Raw genomic sequence first — 18241 nt, forward strand, 5'->3', positions numbered from 1 at the left:
TAATTCTTGCTGCAGCCACAAAGCATTACAATTGCAGCATGTGCAAACCCCTGGCCTATGCCTCTGCAGATAAAGGGGTCATGGGTGGGGAAGGGGAGTTGGGTGGGTTTGTAAGAGTCTCAACTGTAGGGTTTTTCTTCCCTCCAACCTCATGTGGCAACCAGCCCTTGACCCTCTTGGGGCTGGCTCACACCAGCTGTGGTAGGACTGCGCTGGGCAGCTATTTATTTCAGGTAGTTCTATAGTGCTGACAATTTACCTAGCACTTTTATTTTTATTTAATTTTTAGTGTGTGTGTGTGTGTGTGTATGTATGTGTGTATGTATATAAATTTTCACATCAGTCCCTGCCCTCAAGGAGCTTACAATCTAAGGTCTCTAACTTGCATTCATACATACACACACATACTGGAGCCAATTAAACTACTAGCATCTCTTTGGAGTTCTGGAGTACCCGGAAGAAACCCATGCAGGCACAGGGAGAACATGCAAACTCCAGGCAGGTAGTGCTGTGGTTGGGATTCAAACTGATGACCCAAGTGCTGCCAAGCCAAGGTTCTAACCACTTGGCCACACTACTATTAAAGCACAGTTGAACCACATGACCATGGCAAAATGCCTTTTTCTTATGTTCCATGTTCACATCACTGTGTTTTGGTGTTGTGCAGACATGAAGCGTGAACTTTATGAGATGTCTGTGGGATTTGGGTGAAATGTTTAAGGGTCATTCCATCAACAGTCAGCTAGTATCTGATTGTGGTAAATGCGAGAGAGGTAAAACCCCCATGATGGTCTCTTCTCTTTATTGTGCGCTCATTTGGTGAGATGTGTGTTGTGTTCCTGGATCAGCACACAGGCTGTGCCTATTGTGAGGTCGTCATTCATCCTGCTGGATTAGTATTTATTTTGTATTCTGGTGAATGTAAGAGGAGAAGCTTGAAGGGCCTTTGCGTTTTCTAACTTTTTTTATTTTATTTTTTATTTTTTTCATGGCAGCCATCAATCTATTTTCCCATTGCAGCAGCCCGTACAGACTGGAGTATAGCGGATGCTCTCCTTTATACTATGGAGAATGTGACAGGAGAAGCTGGAGAGGCCAATTAACACTGTTGTGGCTGTCCATTCAAATGAATGGGTTGGCAGTACACGACAACATCTAAAAACTGGCCTGCATCATTTTTGTTGCAATAAAGACCATCACAACACATGGTAATGCGTTGTGGTGCTCTGCCATGCATGTGAGCTGTGCTGCTTTAGTGCACAACACTTGATAACATTCATGTTCGTTTGTGATGCTGTGTGTGTATATACATACATACCTCTTTTTTGCGTTATGGCAGCTCATTCAAATGATCTCCAGTATCCAAAAAACTGATATGCACCATTTGGCAGTGCAACATACAGTTGTGCTTATAAGTTTACATTCCTATTGGATTGTAAGCTCTTCTGAGCAGGGCCCTCTTAATCCTCTTGTATTTTATTGTATTGTCTCCCTTTTTATATTGTAAAGCGTTGTGTAAACTGTTGGCGCTATATAAATCCTGTATAATAATACCCTGCCAGAATTTGATTTCTTGGCCATTTCAGAGAATATGAATAACAAACTTTCACTCATGGTTGGTGTTTAGCTGAAGCCATTCATTATCAATCAAATGTGTTTACGCTTAAATCATAATGACCACAAACTACCCAAACAACCCTGATCAAAAGTTTACATACCCTGGTGATTTTTGGCCCTGATAACATGCACACAAGTTGACACAAAGGGGCTTGAATGGCTATTAAAGGTAACCCTCCTTACCTGTGATCCGTTTGCTTGTAATTAGTGTGTGTGTGTGTGTGTGTGTGTGTGTGTGTGTGTGTGTATATTAAAAGGTCAATGAGTTTCTGGACTCCTGACAGACCCTTGCATCTTTCATCCAGTGCTTTACTGACGTTTCTGTATTCTGAGTCATGGGGAAAGCAAAATAATAATCAAAGGATCTGCAGGGAAAAGGTAGATGAAATGTATAAAACAGGAAAGGGATATAAAAAAGATATCCAAGGCATTAAGAAGGCCAATCAGCAGTGTTCAAACTCTAATCAAGAAGTGGAAAATGAGGGGTTCTGTTGAAACCAAACCACGGTGAGGTAGACCAATTCAAAATTTCAGCCACAACTGCCAGGAAAATTGTTCGGGATGCAAAGAAAAACCCACAAATAACTTCAGGTGAAATACAGGATTCCCTGAAAACATGTGGTGTGGCTGTTTCAAGATGCACAATAAGGAGGCACTTGAAGAAAGATGGGCTGCATGGTCGAGTCGCTAGAAGAAAGCCATTACTACGCAAATTCCACAAAGTATCCCACTTGCCTTACGCCAAACAGCACAGAGACAAGACTCAAACCTTCTGGCACAAAGTCATTTGGAGTGATGAGACCAAAATTTTGCTTTTTGGCACCCACCATAAAAACTACATTTGGAGATTCGTCAACAAGGCCTATGATAAAAGGTACACCATTCCTACTGTGAAACACGGAGGTGGATCGCTGATATGTGAGCTACAAAGGCACAGGAAATCTGGTCAAAATTGATGGCAAGATGAATGCAGTATGTTATCAAAATTACTGGAGTAATTCATCAGCCAGGAAGCTGCGCATGGGAAGTAACTGGTCATTCCAACATGACAATGATCCAAAACACAAGGCCAAGATGACCTGTCATTGGCTACAGCAGAATAAAGTGAAGGTTCTGGAGTGGCCATCTCAGTCTCCTGACCTCAATATCATTGAGCCACTCTGGGGAGATCTCAAACATGCCGTTCATGCCAGACAGACCAAGAATTTACAGGAACTGGAGGCTTTTTACCAAGAGGAATGGGCTGCTTTACCATCTGAGAAGATAGAGCAGTGATGGCGAACCTTGACACTCCAGATGTTTTGGAACTACATTTCCCATGATGCTCACCTATACTGCAGTGTAGATGAGCATCATGGGAAATGTAGTTCCAAAACATCTGGGGTGCCAAGGTTCGCCATCACTGAGATAGAGCCTCATCCACAAATACCACAAAAGACTGTCATTGATGTTAAAGGGGGCAATACACAGTAGTAAGGACTAGGGTATGTAAACTTTTGATCAGGGTCATTTGGGTAGTTTCTGTCATTTTTATGATTTTAAAAAGGGTAAACAGTTGATTAATGATAAATGGCTCCAGTCAAACACCAACCATGAGTGAAAAATGTTTTTGTTATTCATATTCTCTGAAAAATGGCAAAGAAATCATAAATTCTGCCAGGGTATGTAAACGTATGAGCACAACTGTAGCGCCTGGTAATGCATTACTATGTGGTGTTGTGCATGCGCACTGGAGCTGCGTTGTGTTTTCCATACATTATCGGGCGCGTTACTGCAGCTCGTATCACTGCAAAGGTATGAACTGGCCCTAACACATAAAGGTAAGCAGGGATACCCAGTGCTCCTATGTAGACAGGAACAGAGTTGGGAGAAAGATTTCACTTAGAGTATCCAAGGCCCATAAGAAATTGGGGGATGACCACTTACGCCTTAAACCTAAATATCACTTTTGGATTAACTGATCCTTTTTAATGGGCCCCAAATGGCTTCCTAGTTTTCAAACTTTTGGCCCTGAAGTGGTTAAGCGTAAAGTGGCCACCATCCGTCATTCCCCCGCACCCCCCCCCCCCCCCCCAGCAGCCCCCTCTTCCTAGGGTGTCATTGTGCTCTCCTTTTCTCTGATCTCTCCAGGACTCTACACACAGGCAGCGCAGATCCCCCTCCCCCTTTAGTGTATTGTACTCATCCGCTGTTTCAGTTGGGAAGACAAAAGCCCCATTTTCCACAGCTCTGGATTAGATGTTTTGTGGGAACAATAGTCGGCCCTAAACTTTTTCCCATCCCCCCCCCCCTCTTCTGATTCCACTCGGTTGTCACAGAAGTTGCAGATTAGGGGATAAGGGAGGAGGAAAAGAAAGGGGGGGGGGGGTGCTCTCTACTTTATTCTACTCTAGAAATAATAGTTCAGATATGAAAAGCTTTATAAAAACTTCCTCTGCCCTTATGAAAGCCTCAATACATCCTTGCATTTTTTTATTTTTTTTCCCTCCGGCGTCCGCACTGTTTTCGTTTTAAGTTTCCTCAGGCTAAACCCAGCATTTTTTTTTTTTCCCCTTTTTAAAAAAATAAATAAAAAGACGAGGCCCACTTGGGATCAACACCAGAGCATCAGCTGTGTACTTGTTTTGTGCTGCAGTATTATAGATCTGAGGTGGTAGGTGGTTTAATTCTAACGACTTTTTACTTGCCAAAAAAATTGTAATTCTGTTCGGCTGCTTTTGTGCGCTGCACAGTACATCAGTTTGCTTGTTTTGGCTTTGCAGACTTTTTTTTTTTTTTTTAGGCTAGGTTCACACGGCTGCGAATTCAAAATCGCGAGATTTTGCGGCTGTTTTTGCCGCGATTTCAGGGAATGCCAGTCTATAGAGCTGATTTTGCATCGCACACGGATCAGACTCGCACAGGACCCTTTTTTTTTTCGCAGCTTATATTGGTTGCTAGGATGCAGATGGCAGGACTGCACAGCATCAGTGGTTGCTAGGACACAGGTGGTAGTGACGTGCAGCTTCACTGGTCGATAGGATGCAAGCGGCAGGGCTGCACTGCCATATTGGCTGTTGTGGTGCAGGCGGCCACCTGTACCATAAAAAAACAATGATATGGTTATCTGGGGACTGAACATACACTAAAGCTGCACGATTAATCGCGAAAAATCGAAATTGTGATTCTTTTTCCCTTCCCGATCTTCAAAACGGCAATGGACAGTGGCCATCTTGAATAAGGGCAAATGATTCATGTAGCATTTACTTTCTGGAATTCATCTGCCCTTGGCTCTAGCATGCATGAACAAGGGTTGAGTTAGCTGAGAGAGAGCACCAGTCGCGCCCCCCCCTCCCTGAGCACTCCCTGGATGTATGACATAATTTTGCCTAGGCAAGAAACCGGGTAATAACTCAAATGTAGAAAAAAAAAATGTTTTTTTTTTTTTTAAACCAGTAAATATGATGCACTTTATCTATTTGCTAATGCTAGCAGCATGAGGATTACAAATAATGAATGTTGGTTGGGAGGGTGAAGTTCCACTTAAGTATTTGGATAGAGTAGGGAATAATTAAACCCATCTGTTTTTTTTTTTTTTTGCTGTCTGTTTGCCTTTGGGGAGTTTAGACTTCACTCTCCGTCCCACATATGTAACCAGTAGTGGATCCCCATGAAAGATTCCCCACCCCTCACTTCTAGTGACAATTGTAAAATGTTGTATTTCCCATTTTCTGTATGGGAAATGATGGATCTTCCTTTGGGGGGGTTCAGCCCTTCCCTATGACATCCAAAACGGAGAACCTTTTTCGGCTTTAGACCTGTTCTCATCCATGTAACGCGATGACTTCCATATTGCATTTCAGAGTAAATCAAACCAGCGAAGAACTTGCAATCTAATTCCTTCTCTGCTATCGTACCACTTTTTGGATGGAGGCTTCTTTTGAGGAAACCCTGACAGGCAGGCTTTTAGTTACCAAAGACTCCTGTGGGGGGGGGGGGGGGATTTACTAAAACTGGAGAGTGCAAAATCTGGTACAGCTCTGCATAGAAAACAATCGGCTTCCAGGTTTAAATATCAAAGTTTAATTGAACAAGCTGAAGTTAGAAGCTGATTGGCTGCCATGCACAAGCTGCACCAAATTTTGAGTGTTCTAGAGTCAGTAAATCTCCCCGTATGTCTTCTCTTTCATAAATGATTCTCCTTGCCTGACAGCATTTGCTTAAAGGGGTTGTAGAGGTAAGTTTTTTTTACCTTAATGCATCCTATGCATGAAGGTAAAAAAACATCTGACAGCACCGAGCCCCCGTTTTACTTACCTCACCCCTCCAAAGTCCCGGGCGCGTTCTCATCATCCTGTTCGGTTCCCAGCCTGGCCGTTGATTGGCTAGGCGGATTGATAGCAGCGCAGCCATTGGCTGGCGCTGCTGTCAATCACAGCGTATGACGCGGCGCGCCTGGGCCGAGCAATACAGTCGGCGGCTATGGCTGCCGCTGTATCACGGGAGCGTGCTTGCAAAAGCTTTCCACCATGCGAGGGAGCTCGCATGAAGGTGGAAAGCTTTTGCGAGGAGGAGCAGAGACAGCCGCCGAGGGACCCCAGAAGACACGGATCGGGGCCACTCTGTGCAAAACGAACTGCACAGCGGAGGTAAGTATAACATGTTTGTTATTTTTAAACAAAAAAAATCTTGCCTTTTAGTGTTCCTTTAACCTGGTGAAGATGGTAGTGCTGGTGATTAGGGGGGCAGTGGGGATGTTGCAGTGGTGGTTTGGTTTCCTATGTAGGTAAGCACACGTGTGTGTGTGTGTGTGGGTTTTTTTTTTATTGGACTGCAACATTGCGGCGGACAGATCGGACACTTGACACCTTTTTGCAACCATTGACATTTATACAGCGATCAGTGCTAAAAATAGCCACTTATTACTGTCTAAAATATCACTGTCGGGGAAGGGGGCTATAATACTAGGGGGTGATCAAGGTGTTAAATGTGTCCTAGGGAGTGATTCTAACTGTGGGGGATAGGACTGGCTGAAGGAGAAGAGCGATCTGTTGTTCATACTAAGCATGAACAACATATCGCTCTCCTCACCCCTGACAGAATAGAGATCTGTCTGTTTACACTGACAGACCTCCTCCATTCTGTGTCTCTCAGGAGCGATTGTCCGGCGAACATCACGGCCCCCAGGCATGAGCATTGGCCCCCTAGTGGTCTTAAAGCGGCCGGCTTGTACCTATGACGATTTGCCCAGGAGAGCCAACCTGCCACAGTATAACTGCGACGGCTGGTCTTCTAGTGGTTAAAGCTGGGGGGCAGAGAAACGGCATTGCACTGAGCTTCCCAGTGAAGGGCTGTGCAGCGGGGGTGTGTCAGGGCAAGTCTGATCATTGGAGAGTACACAGAAATCCCAGCATAACTAGAGAACTGACCACGCTGTGCTGTCCTGCTTATTGTAGTCCGTTTTTAATAGGAAAGCAGAGGGACTGACAGAATCGCATAAAGGAAGCAATACAAGGAGAACAGGAGACTCTCATACAAGTACATGGTACATCAATCACATATCGGGAATATAAAGGATCGGGGGGGTAACCAACGCATTCATGATTTATTTTCTTGTTTGAGTGATGACTGTAGCAACTCCAGCGCTGAACAAAACGGAATATATAGACAGCAGTTGAATCCAAGTCCCCAGTGCTGTCAGGCAAGTGTGCCAACCACTGTTTAGGCAGCCCTGCTATGTTGACTTGCTTAAAAACTTAACCCCCCCCCCAGGGCAGCCTAGACAGTGGTTGGCACACTTGCCTGAATGGCTCTGGCAACACGAGGCATAATTTTTAGTCACCAGGAAGAAACGTCTGTGTATACAATACACTTTTGTCAGTAAGCTCTGACCCACAAATGTCTCATGCGCTGTGCTGATGAATCACTTTATAAGTCTTGATTGCTTCCTATGAATATGGATGGGGGGGGCGCGGGTGCGCTGTGTTTATTTTTCTCTCTCCAGCACTCTGGAAGTTTTCTGGCTGCACTGAAGTTGGCAGCGATTTCAACTCCAACCCCCCCCCCCCCCCCCCCCCCCTGGTTGCAGGGCTGACATCCATAAGATTCATTTTTGATAATGACTTGTCTGTGCATTACATGATGGGGAGGAGAGCAGCGTTGGGGGTTTGCTGTAATTAGAATCAGACTGTTGCCCGAGATAATTGATGCATAGCGGATGCAGCTGCTGTGATGTCACCCGATGCGAGGAGAGCATCCCTCAGCTTGCACCTTGAAGGATTTAGCTTCTCGGCGGAGGAGAGGGCAGCGGTCCAGATCCCCTCCGGTTGCTGTGTTATTCGTATTATTTATTTCAGGCCCGAAACACATTGGCTGGCTAAAGTACTTGCGGTGCTGGAAGCTGCCCATATCTTGTAGACGAGAGCTAAAGATTTAAAGGGTCATCCTACTCAGAACTGATCAGTGTCCGTTGGCTTCTTGACCACAAGTGTCTTATTTGTGTGGCATCTCAATTTCCAGCTCCTTCCACCTGCTGTGTTCTGTTACAGGCTATCACTATCCATCTGAAATGAAGTAACTGCCAGAGAGGTTGCTGGTTCCCTATCATAGGTGTGCGCCCCAAAGCTCCAACATGTACTACTGATCACTCACTATGTTCATTTAGAATAGGATGGGGCCAGTAAATTACATATTTACTGCCCCCCCTCATCCTAAACCATCCCCTGTGTGTGCCCGCAGCAGCCAGTGGGAGAGGAGGAAAGCTGACGGCACTGAGGGGAAAAATGGGAGGGGGGGTAGGGCAATAGGGGGAATCTGTGCTGCACAGAGTGATTAGGGTGTGCCTGGGCACACCCTGTGCGCACGCCTATGTTCCCTATGTAACAGGAAGTGAGAAGAAATCTCTACCAAGTGAGGGAATATCCCATTTTAGACAGTTGTCACTTTAAATAGGTGTTTCTATTGGAAGATTTCCCTTCACTCCCTAATCTGGAGACCACTGTTATGCCGCGTACACACGATCATTTTTCGGCATGTAGAAAAAACTTTGTTTTTTTCAACTTCATCATTAAAACGAAGTTGCCCACACAGGATCGTCTTAAAAAAAATGCTCTAGCAAAGCGCGGTGACGTACAACACGTACGACGGCACTATAAATGAGAAGTTCCATGCGGATGACGCCACCCTTGGGGCTGCTTTAGCTGATTCCGTGTTGGTAAAAGACGATTCAAGCTTTTCTGTCTGTTACAGCGTGATGAATGTGCTTACTCCATTACGAACGGTAGTTTTACCAGAACGAGCGCTCCCGTCTCATCACTTGCTTCTGAGCATGCCCAGGTTTTTAACGTCGTTTTAGCCCACACACGATCATTTTTTTACAACCCGAAAAACAACATATTTTAAAACGTCGTTAAATGCGGCTTTTTTTTTTTTTTTTTTTTTTTTTTTTCAGAACCCGAAAAATTTATGTGAAGCCCACACACGATGATTTTAAATGACATTTTTTAAAAACGTTGTTTTTTTCATGCCGAAAAATGATCGTGTGTACGCGGCATAAGATTTAGGATTTTCCATCACTGTCTTCCCTGGTGGCAAGCCAAGACCAATTGGTGGGGCTTACTGTGATTTCACTGCACACTGTTAGCTTCTCACAAATATCATATAAACATGTAAACCAAAACTAAAAAAATAGATATAAACATGTAAATGTAGCAAGTGGAATGAGACGCCATTCTTTGTAAGAGCAAAGCTGAGAAGTCTAGCTGTGAATTGTCCTACTGAAGATGCAAGTTTCAGCCTACCAGCATCCACCCATAACATGTGTGTTTGTGTGTTTGTGTGTTTGTGTGTTTGTGTGTTTGTGTGTTTGTGTGTTTGTGTGTTTGTGTGTTTGTGTGTTTGTGTGTTTGTTTGTTTTTTAAAGAGCCAGCAAATGCAAATCATAAATGTGATTGGTGTGTAGCAATGCAACTCCCCACAAACACTTTTCACCCTTATTGGATGTTGTAGAAGAATCCTGAAGCTTTGTACAGATTTCCCACAAGTATTGCAATTTATAAAAAAAAATATATTTTGTAACACTTGTGGATAAACACACGCTTGCACCCAGGGATGTTATTGCAACAGCCCGCATGGCTTCGGTTGTGTTTGTGGGTTGGATATATTGCTACAAGCGATTGACATGCTGTCCTGTTTTGCCTTTTAAAGATTAATTGCATGCTGTCTCTCGGAGGCCTCATTTAGCCTATGGTGGCTGTTAACACGGAGCAATAAGCTGGGAGGGGGTGCTGCATTAATGATTTCCTTTTCTGTTGAGCTACCGGCTCATTTACATACACATGTGAGGATTTTATGGTCCTTATGTAAACTTTCTGGTGTAAGTTTGCGATGCTGAAGCTTTATGTAGTGTTAGATTATTACTGCCCAAGATAAATGTAATGCTTGTATCACTTTATAAACTGCATTTATTACCTTCAATAAAACAGGATAACTGTTCAAACAAGTTATAAAATTTCCAAATTTCTGTGTAAAAACACTGTTCATGGGATAGCGCCCTTCTGTTTTCCCAGCCACTATTGGCAGAAGTATGAAGCTTCTCTCAGCATCATATGATGGCAAAAAATCGAAATCTTCTTCCCTTTTTTTTTTTTTTTTTTTAACATGCCAAAATTCGCAGTCACTTGACGCTCAGGCTCTGTCTGTCTTTACCTCCTGGTGAGGTTTTTCTTTGAGGATCTATTGCTCTGTCTGTGTGCCATGCACTTCCTATTGACTGTCCTCTTGGGACTTTTTCACCCTGGCAATCCGCCCCTGGGGACTTCGCTTTGCTCAGAGGGGGATCGCTCCGCGGAGCAGGCGGATGACGGGTAAGTCTCCGCTTATTGTTTAGAGACTGACCTGTCATAGCCTGTCATAGCCTCGCTGTCCTCTTTGGGGAGATTGCAGGGCTGGTGCCACCACTAGGCAGCTGCCTAGAGTGCTCGGCTGTCTAGGGTGCCTGGCCACTGGTGTTCCTACTCTCTGCAGCAAGCAAAAAAGTCTTGGCATCAGCAGGCAGGCTGCTCCGTTCGCATATAGTGTGAGAGGCGCAGCGGCAGTGGACTGTCTGTGTCCCGACTCCCGAATGAATAAAACAAAAATTAATTGATGGGCGCTGGTGAGACTGCATTGATGGGCTCTGTGACAGTAGTAGAATGATATCCCCGTCAAACATTCCCTTCTTCCCATAAAGAAAATCACCCAATATTCCACGAGGAGGAATATTCCTGGGATCGCCCAATAATCCACACATGAGCCAAGCTTACTGCTGGAACAAGAAGACTTTAATGGTACAACACCTAGCTTATATGTAGTTACAAACTGTTTCAATGACAATTTCCGCCCCCCCTCACACAGTGGGGGCTCCCATACAGATTATAGGCAGACACTTCGGAGCCGACCCTGTAGACACATTTCTTAAGGGTAAACACAGGTCTTCTTCACACACACAATGGATCAATTACCCTTTAAAATAGGGAGCTGGCTGGGGAAGGGACATTAACATTTCAACAGTCTGTTACACAGAGGAATGGGTCACACATGAAGTCACCTTTTACCTCTAACACACACAGCATTACTAGCAGGGAGAATTAAACTGAAGCATATAGGCAAAAAGTCCTTCACAGGCTCTTTATTAAAAAGGTGCTGTATATGTGGGCAGGACAAAGGGGGTGGAGCCAAAGGGGTGGCAATATTAGCTTTTCACAAAATCCTTGCACCAGCCCTGGAAGATCGGATGAAAATGGACCACCTGTCCTTTTTTTTTTTTTTTCATCCTATCTGCCAGTTGGATGAAAAATGGGGTCTCTATCCGTCTGGATTTCACCGACTGGATCAGATGGCAGCAGGTGTCGGCCGACACGTCACCGCTGCCCCATAGGAGTGAATGGAGCACCCGATCAGGTCCGCCTAAAAAACTAACAGTTTGTTTCATCAGTTCAGTCACGTGTCTACCAGTGCAAAAAAAAGGACAGAATGTCTGTCTGACTTTCATTATTCGTTCCACGTGTGTTTGTGTTTTTTTTTTTTTCTCTCAGAAGAAGAAAAATAGGGCTTTGATCCGTTCCAAAAAGATTGTTGACGAAAGCCGATAAATGAATGATCGTCTGTTTTACATCCGTTTTTTCCATAGAGCTACATTGATGCAAGTTTTTTCTATGCGTCAACGGATGAATGGAAAACGGACAAATGGATCACCTGTGTGAAAGGGGCCTAAGGATCCACAATAAAAAAGTGGAGGCGGCCATAGGGGCACATTTGCAGTACTATGCTCCTTGGAGCGCACTGAATTAGCGTTCCCCCACCCCTGGAAGCCATGGCAGATTTAGTGTGTGTGTGTATGTATATATGTATATATATATATATATATATATATATATATATATATATATATATATATATATATATATATATATATATATATATATATATAATTATATATAATATAATATAATTTTTTTGCTACTACCAGAAAGAGGAATTAAAAAAAATCCATGCAGGCAGGATGGGTTATTGGGGATGGGTATTTTGTGCATGGACCTTGCTTTACTACTCTTCTCCCAGCAGACCTGAATCTTCATAAGCCAATACGTTTTTGAGGCCCAAACCTGGAAAATTGTGACCTGATCCAAATGTCACCGCTTCTAGAACTCCATAAATGATAGTTTTTCTGTAAGGCCCTGTGGTGCATTGTCTGTGCAGAACTGAAGGAAAAAACACAAAGGCTTTTGTGTCCTGTTGGGATGCTTGTACAGGCTTTTCAGGTATCCATCACTCCCTATGGGAAGCAGCCAGCCTTGTTAATGCTCTGGGGATTTGTAGAAATACGGTCTCCGTACTTTCCTGCGGTTGCCACAGCAGCTGCCACAGGGAATGCTGCTAGTAAAAAAACATTTGGTCTAAGCAATGGCAATTTTTGCTGTAGCCTGTCCACCAATCTTCATCCCTGATAAAGGTGGATGTTCTGTAGAGCCCCCAACCGCTCCACCCCCTCCCCCCACAAAAACACATTGGATATCCTATATATCTGCTTTGTATAATGAATGTACTGGTGTGTGTGCAAAGGGACTGCCCTGTCATCTGCCGGCTCAGCGGGGATCAACGGAACGATTTCCCCGCTGAGCAAGCGGATGATAAAGGTACAGATCCTCACGGGATCCGTACATATGACGAAAGGGCCCTAACTCTCTCCTCCTTCCGTACCTGTGCCCAGGCTGAGGGCCTCGGCGGTGGTAATCTGCTCCCTTTTCTATGGGAGACTGATCACTGCAGAAAGGGTGCCGACAACCTCTCCCTCGTTGCCAGAAGCGATCTCACTTGCCACATGTACACCGTTGTTACCCTTGGTAACCACTTGCTTGTACTTCTCACTGCATTAACTCTTTTACTGATTTTATCATACCCCAATGTATGTAGTGATCCGAGCTGTAGACTAGATGTGCTGGTTCTCTACATTATCTACATTACACCCCTTTAGTAACTTCAGACCATTAAACATTTCAAAAGCTTTACTTGACTAATTTTAGCATGCTGACGTTCTCGGGTAAACCGTTCAACATAAACTGCAGTCTTTTCCCCAAGATCCCTAGTCCCTAACTTCAGGCTTGTGGCTGCCCCAGCATACCTGCATAAGATCAGTCCATGTTTGATAGAGTCCATCAGAAGTTTCTTCAAGGAGAACTGCAAGTCTCGACAGTCTCCACTAGTAGTGGGACCTATCATTTTGAAAAAAGTCGCCACTAAGTCCATCCAGTTCAACAATAAATTAATAGAATAAATATATCGTACAATCCCATATACCCAATTCTATACCCACAGTTATAGACTTGGATCCCTGCATGACATGGACGATCCAGACTCTGGCAACAAGCGGCCCATCTTCCTAGCTCCAGGTACGACCCCCCCCCTCAGGACCCCTGGATGCGAACCCCCTTTTATCACAAGGAACCGGTGGGTTGGATCCAGCAAAGCCTGCCAAAAGAAAACCCCAGGAACGCAGTTAACCATAACTTTCCTAACCGGAGCAGCATTAACCTCTTCCTGCTGGTTGTCGCCTTCCACAACCTGCGACCAGGCTTTAGCAGTCCTTGAAACCAACCCCATTTAATTTCCATTCAGTCCCTTGCTTCATCATTTGTGTTGGTCATTTTCAAATTGGAGCTGAAGGTCGTTTTAAAAGTTCCAGCAAAGCTGTAACCATTGTGTGTGTGTGTTGTGTTTTTTTTTTTTTTTTTATACGTTTTCTGTACACGCAACTGAAACTGGTATGTACTAGGAATTGGTGCAGGGGGGGGGGCCTTTAAGCCAGGCATGCAATAGATAAAGGCAAAATGTAATATTTTTTCCCTAAAATATCATTTATGTCCACAGATGAGTTGGTCAACTCTCAATCTCTCAAATTGTATCTAAAACATAAAGACTTTGGTTGGAATTGCACTTGAGTAAGGTGTATATGTTTACATAACATGTGTGGGTATGCAGAGGATGCTTCCACTTTAATCACTGTGGCCACCCCAGGTGTGTGATGGCTTGGTGCTCCAACAGTGGGAAGCCAAGGCCAAAGGACCAATTAGCAGAATGGAAGACAGAATGCCTTTGTGCTTGGAAAGATAAGAATGTTTTTATAAAGATGAAATACGTTGACATTACACTCTGATCTGGAGAAGACGTTTGTTTTCCCCCACTAATGAACAGATGGTTCTTGTCCTGAGTAACTGCCAGCAACTTCCCAGAAAAAAAGATGGCTAAAAATCAGTGTATATGAAATGTTTTAGTAACTGAATAATTTTTTTTGGCCTGTTTCGCTAAACCTTTGATGGGAGCAATATCTTCTGATGGCTGGAAATTGTTACTTGTTGTTCAGATGGAGCAGCCTTTCTCAAACGGGGGTTCTATGGGTCCCCGAGGTCCTCCAGAGCTTGCTAGAGCTTCTTTGACAATGGGCAATTTCTGACTCTCGGATAATTATCCGCTGACACCAGTGATCTTTTTAGCTGCTATATCTTCTTCCTACTAACCACCAGTGTAAGGGGGCCTTTCTCCATGTTCCCTCCAGTGTTAGGGGGCCCTACTGACTTCCAGTGTTAGGGGGCCCTACTGACTTCCAGTGTAAAGGGGGCCCTTCTTCTTCTGCTGAGCTCCAGTGTAAAGGGGGCCCTTCTTCTTCTTCTGCTGAGCTCCAGAGTAAAGGGGGCCCTTCTTCTTCTGCTGAGCTCCAGAGTAAAGGGGGCCCTTCTTCTTCTGCTGAGCTCCAGAGTAAAGGGGGCCCTTCTTCTTCTGCTGAGCTCCAGTGTAAAGGGGGCCCTTCTTCTTCTGCTGAGCTCCAGTGTAAAGGGGGCCCTTCTTCTTCTGCTGAGCTCCAGTGTAAAGGGGGCCCTTCTTCTTCTGCTGAGCTCCAGAGTAAAGGGGGCCCTTCTTCTTCTGCTGAGCTCCAGTGTAAAGGGGGCCCTTCTTCTTCTGCTGAGCTCCAGTGTAAAGGGGGCCCTTCTTCTTCTGCTGAGCTCCAGCGTAAAGGGGGCCCTTCTTCTTCTGCTGAGCTCCAGCGTAAAGGGGGCCCTTCTTCTTCTGCTGAGCTCCAGCGTAAAGGGGGCCCTTCTTCTTCTGCTGAGCTCCAGCGTAAAGGGGGCCCTTCTTCTTCTGCTGAGCTCCAGCGTAAAGGGGGCCCTTCTTCTTCTGCTGAGCTCCAGCGTAAAGGGGGCCCTTCTTCTTCTGCTGAGCTCCAGCGTAAAGGGGGCCCTTCTTCTTCTGCTGAGCTCCAGCGTAAAGGGGGCCCTTCTTCTTCTGCTGAGCTCCAGCGTAAAGGGGGCTCTTCTTCTTCTGCTGAGCTCCAGTGTAAAGGGGGCCCTTCTTCTTCTGCGCTCCAGTGTAAAGGGGGCTCCAGTTTTTTTTTTTTCTTGGCTTACTGTCCTCCTGTACAATGATTTATAAATGCAGTAATTGACAGGGGATTCCTTTTTTAAACTTGAAGTTATTTTAAAGGATTTCTCTGTGTTAAAGTTATGAGAAGCTGAAATGTATGGATTGGTTTAGAGAAGCAGAATGCCCATCCTTTGATCTTGTTTTAGCTGTTGAAATACTGTACACTAAAACGTATAATTCTTTGACAGACTATAATACATTTTCATCATTTTAGTATATCCAGCTAGAACCTATTTATTTTTTTCCTGTTTTCAGTTTTGGATAGATTATGTTTTTCTCTTGAGGAAAACAATCTTTACTTCCTGTCTGACACAAGAGGATGTAAGAGAAACTCTCAATGCGACAATCTCCTTTTTATAGGGCTTGTTTACACATGCGGCTGGGGATGGTAAAAACAGTTGAGCTGGGTTTTTACTGCTCCCCCTAAAGCTCCAAAGGCAGTGGACAGGGGTATACTCATGCAAACCTACTGCCTGCAATATGTTACCCATTCAAGTGATTGGGACCAGGGGTGGTGATGTGAAATTTTTCGAGATTAAAACGGGTGGTAAAGAGGCGACTTAACCCCCTTCTCACTTTATCACATCAATAAGTAACATTATAAATTGCATAGATATAATATGTGACATTTGGTACATGTAAGCAATTTCCAAAAAATCTAAATGCTTTATTATACTATGTTGCATCAAATTGCTGCTGATCTCCTCCCGATTCCTGTCTACTGTACATGCACCCTAGTGGGTTTCCTGATGGTGACTATAGTGGACCATTGTTGCGAAATGTATTTTAAGCGGTCAATTGTGGTCAGGTCACAGGGCATTGTTGCCCAATAACAGGAAGTGCCTTTTTTTTTTAATGGTAGGATCAGCAATAGGGATGAGCTTGGATTCTGTCAAATTCAGGATGCAGTTAAGTGTCTGCCCAATCAGCTGTTGCCCCACAGCTGCATGTATGCAAAGGAACTGTGATGTCTGTGACCTCATTGATCTGCTATTGGCTTATTGGTCAGTGATGTCACGGGCATCCCAACCTCCAAGTATGTGGAACTGCAGGATTAGGGGAGCCCCGGGTGCAGCTGGTTTGGCCAGCACTGTATATTTCCTTCCAGGTTCCAAATGCATCCAAACTCATTCCTTTTTAGTGTTTACCTATTCTAAATGTTTGTTGTATTCTGCTATATAAATTTCCAAATGTATTTATTTATTTTTAAATCCTTTTTTTTCTCCGTTTTTCCTACAGACCGTGGAACATGGATTCCCCAACCAGCCCAGCTCTCTTGCCTTTGACCCTGTGCTGCGGATCATGGCAATCGGTGCCAAATCTGGAGCTGTTAAAATGTATCCTTTAAAATCGTAAAATAAATCATAGAACAAATTGGAAGACAGCATTTTATGTGAGCGTTTAGCGGTCATTTTGACATCCCTTGCTAATCTCTCTTTTGTACTGGCAGCGCTATTGTATATGTTGGTCTAATTTTGGTTACTGTCAGCTGTGGTTGATCTTTCGTTTCGCAGGTAATTGCATTCAGTAACACCTTACAGGGGGGGAGGGTGTGGAGGAACTGCTGATCCCGGATTTATTTTATTTTTTTTCCCCAGAGGATAGAAGAGTTTCGAGTAGAGCCGGTCTCTCTCTTCAAGCTTCTATGTATGGGAAATGTTTTATTTGTTCAGTCTTTTCACTTCATTAATAAAATTGTATGACCATGGGGATTGGATTACTTGTTTTTGTACAGATTCGCTATATTGAAAGGGCATTCAAACTTTCTTCTGCACTGATGAAAGCAAATTATTCCATTGTGTATGTAAAGTCCAACCCCCCCCCCCCCCCCACCAATATTGCTTTTTTGTAATGGGATAATTTAGTCTTGCTCTGTACTAATGGGGTGACCTTTTTTTAGGCTGTTAAAACACAAAGAATTGTCTTTCTTTTTAAGACTTATTTGTGTATCTCTGTGCTGCTGATGTGCACTCTCTCCAGGGTAGGCTGCATATAATTTCTCTGGATTGACTTCCTGATGGTTACAACCGTGGACCATGCCTGTACAATGTGTCAACAAGGTTGAATGTAGTTTGTTACTTTTTTTTTTTTTTTTTACTTTGTTTCCCTTGCCCGGATGAGTGCTACCCACCTGGTCTTGCATTTACCTTCACCCCCGATGTAGTCATACCTCTCTGATTTTGCTAGGAGCCACGCAGCCTATATTCTGAAAAATGGCTGCTATGCTCATGTGCTCTGCAGCTGTACTCCAACCCGTAACCAGAAGTACAGAGTTGGGGTGCTTAATTTTGGTGCCTATGTTACCTAATTAAAATGGGCATCCCAACTTTTATCACATGATATTTATGTAGTTATTTCTGGTACTTCCATATCGCCATCAATTTACGCAGCGCTTTACACAAACATATAGTGTATTTATGTGTGTCTCAAAAAAAATTGAATATCTTCAAAAAGTTCATTTTATTTTAGTAATTCTATTCAAACAGTGGAACTTCCTATATTATATAGATTCATTACACACAGAGTAATGTAGTTCAAGCATTTCTTTATTTCAATTTTGATGATTTTTGCTTGCAGCCCTTTATATGGTCTCTGTCTCCTGAACAACTGTCAAGTCAGCAGTCTTCTCCATGATTGTGTAACCTACAGTCATTTGACACCCTCCACAAGGAGGGCAAGTCACAAAAGGTCA

At 44.0% G+C, this 18241-nt stretch overlaps 1 protein-coding gene across 3 annotated transcripts in view; it reads left to right on the forward strand.

Moving 5' to 3' along the window:
- The window catches only part of LLGL1 (LLGL scribble cell polarity complex component 1), a 116017-nt gene that overhangs the window by 20681 nt on the left and 77095 nt on the right, over positions 1-18241 (forward strand). For all 3 annotated transcript variants that reach the window (XM_040356411.1, XM_040356412.1, XM_040356413.1), the window contains exon 2: positions 16789-16886. In XM_040356411.1, the coding sequence (XP_040212345.1) occupies positions 16789-16886 (98 nt within the window). The remainder of the gene's footprint in view (positions 1-16788; positions 16887-18241) is intronic.

This window comes from Rana temporaria, chromosome 6, assembly GCF_905171775.1.
Source record: "Rana temporaria chromosome 6, aRanTem1.1, whole genome shotgun sequence".
In the NCBI taxonomy this organism is placed as follows: Eukaryota; Metazoa; Chordata; class Amphibia; order Anura; family Ranidae; genus Rana; species Rana temporaria.